The sequence below is a fragment of the Emiliania huxleyi genome, assembly GCF_000372725.1.
Source record: "Emiliania huxleyi CCMP1516 unplaced genomic scaffold EMIHUscaffold_7331, whole genome shotgun sequence".
Classification (NCBI taxonomy): domain Eukaryota; phylum Haptophyta; order Isochrysidales; family Noelaerhabdaceae; genus Emiliania; species Emiliania huxleyi.
Window position 1 is genome coordinate 1 of NW_005196501.1, and position 1184 is coordinate 1184.

Below are 1184 nucleotides of genomic sequence, written 5' to 3' on the forward strand. Positions count from 1 at the left end.
ACGTGTTGCGGAGGAGGCCGTCGACCAAGGCGGCGAGGCTCTTAGCGTCCACGTCGGCCTGCAGGCGGGTTCCGAGAAGGTTCAGGGAAGGGTCCGGGAAGAGGAGAGGCTCTTCAGGGTTGGCGCCTGGTCGAGCAGCAGCAGCTGAAGCCGGCACTCGGCGCTGGCGAGCGCGCGGCCCAGCGGCGCGAGCGGCGACATGCCTGTTCACGCCCACCCGTGTGAAGAGAGGCCGGTGGTGCACTGACCGGCTGGCGCGAGAGAGAACAAGCCGGCGGGCGCAACCATCGCGACAGCCACGTTCTGGTAAAAGTTGTTGCCGGAGAGGTCGAGGCAGAGGAGCGGGCCGCCCGCCGCGACCAGCTCGGCGACACCACGCAGCCCACGCCCGGTGATCTCGTTGTAGCCGATATTGAGCCGAAAGACCGACGGGTGGCCATTGAGGCCACGTGCGATGGCGGCAGCGCCGTCGTCGCCCAGCGCGTTGTCCTCAAGGCTGACCTGCGTCAGGTTTGTGTCGCGCGAGAGCACCTCGGCAACGGCCTGCGCGCCCTGGCTTCCGACGCCGGCCGAGCGCAGCGCGAGATGAGTCAGCGGTGTCCCGCGCTGCGCCGCACCCTCGAGCGCCGCGCGTACGCGAGATTGAGGTGGGCTTCCAAGTTCATCGTGCGCCGCGTCGTAGGCCGCGAGGAGACCAGCTGGGCTGCTGTCCTCATGCGAGAGCGCTTGGGCTGACATACTTGGGCTGTGCCGTACGGAAGTGTGAACAGGTTGGAGCAGCAGCTCCTGAGCACGGCGCCGCAGGCGCCTGTTGATAGGTCCAGGTGATAGCCCTGGATGGGCAATGCATACGCCTCACTGGGCCTTAGATCGCCCGACCGCGTCCCGGTGCTCTGTGGTCGGATTTGTGACGCCGCCGCAACGCGCCGCGGCCGGGGGCCCTCCGGAGGCCGAGGATGGCCGTGGCGGACCAGGACGAGCTCTGGGAGGTAAAGTGTCAGTGAGTATATTGTAGAGACAGACCATGTGCACAATAATCAATATCTCTCACTCTAGCTAAGCCAGGGGAGGCGATGCCGGGGCCGTACAGCAGCTTGACGGTGCTTCGCCGGCGTGCGTCCCGGAGCGGTCCGGACGGGCGGTCCGGGGGACAAAATCGGGGGACAACGCCGACACCGCTCTGA

At 67.1% G+C, this 1184-nt stretch overlaps 1 protein-coding gene across 1 annotated transcript; it reads right to left on the bottom strand.

Annotated features, from left to right (window-relative positions):
- Positions 1 to 81: 81 nt before the first annotated feature.
- EMIHUDRAFT_258234 (hypothetical protein) lies at positions 82 to 738 on the bottom strand (the record flags this gene model as incomplete). Its single annotated transcript, XM_005760858.1, has 2 exons — positions 82 to 203; positions 249 to 738. 2 exons carry the CDS (start codon positions 736 to 738, stop codon positions 82 to 84), a joined length of 612 nt encoding a protein of 203 aa, XP_005760915.1.
- Positions 739 to 1184: the final 446 nt, after the last annotated feature.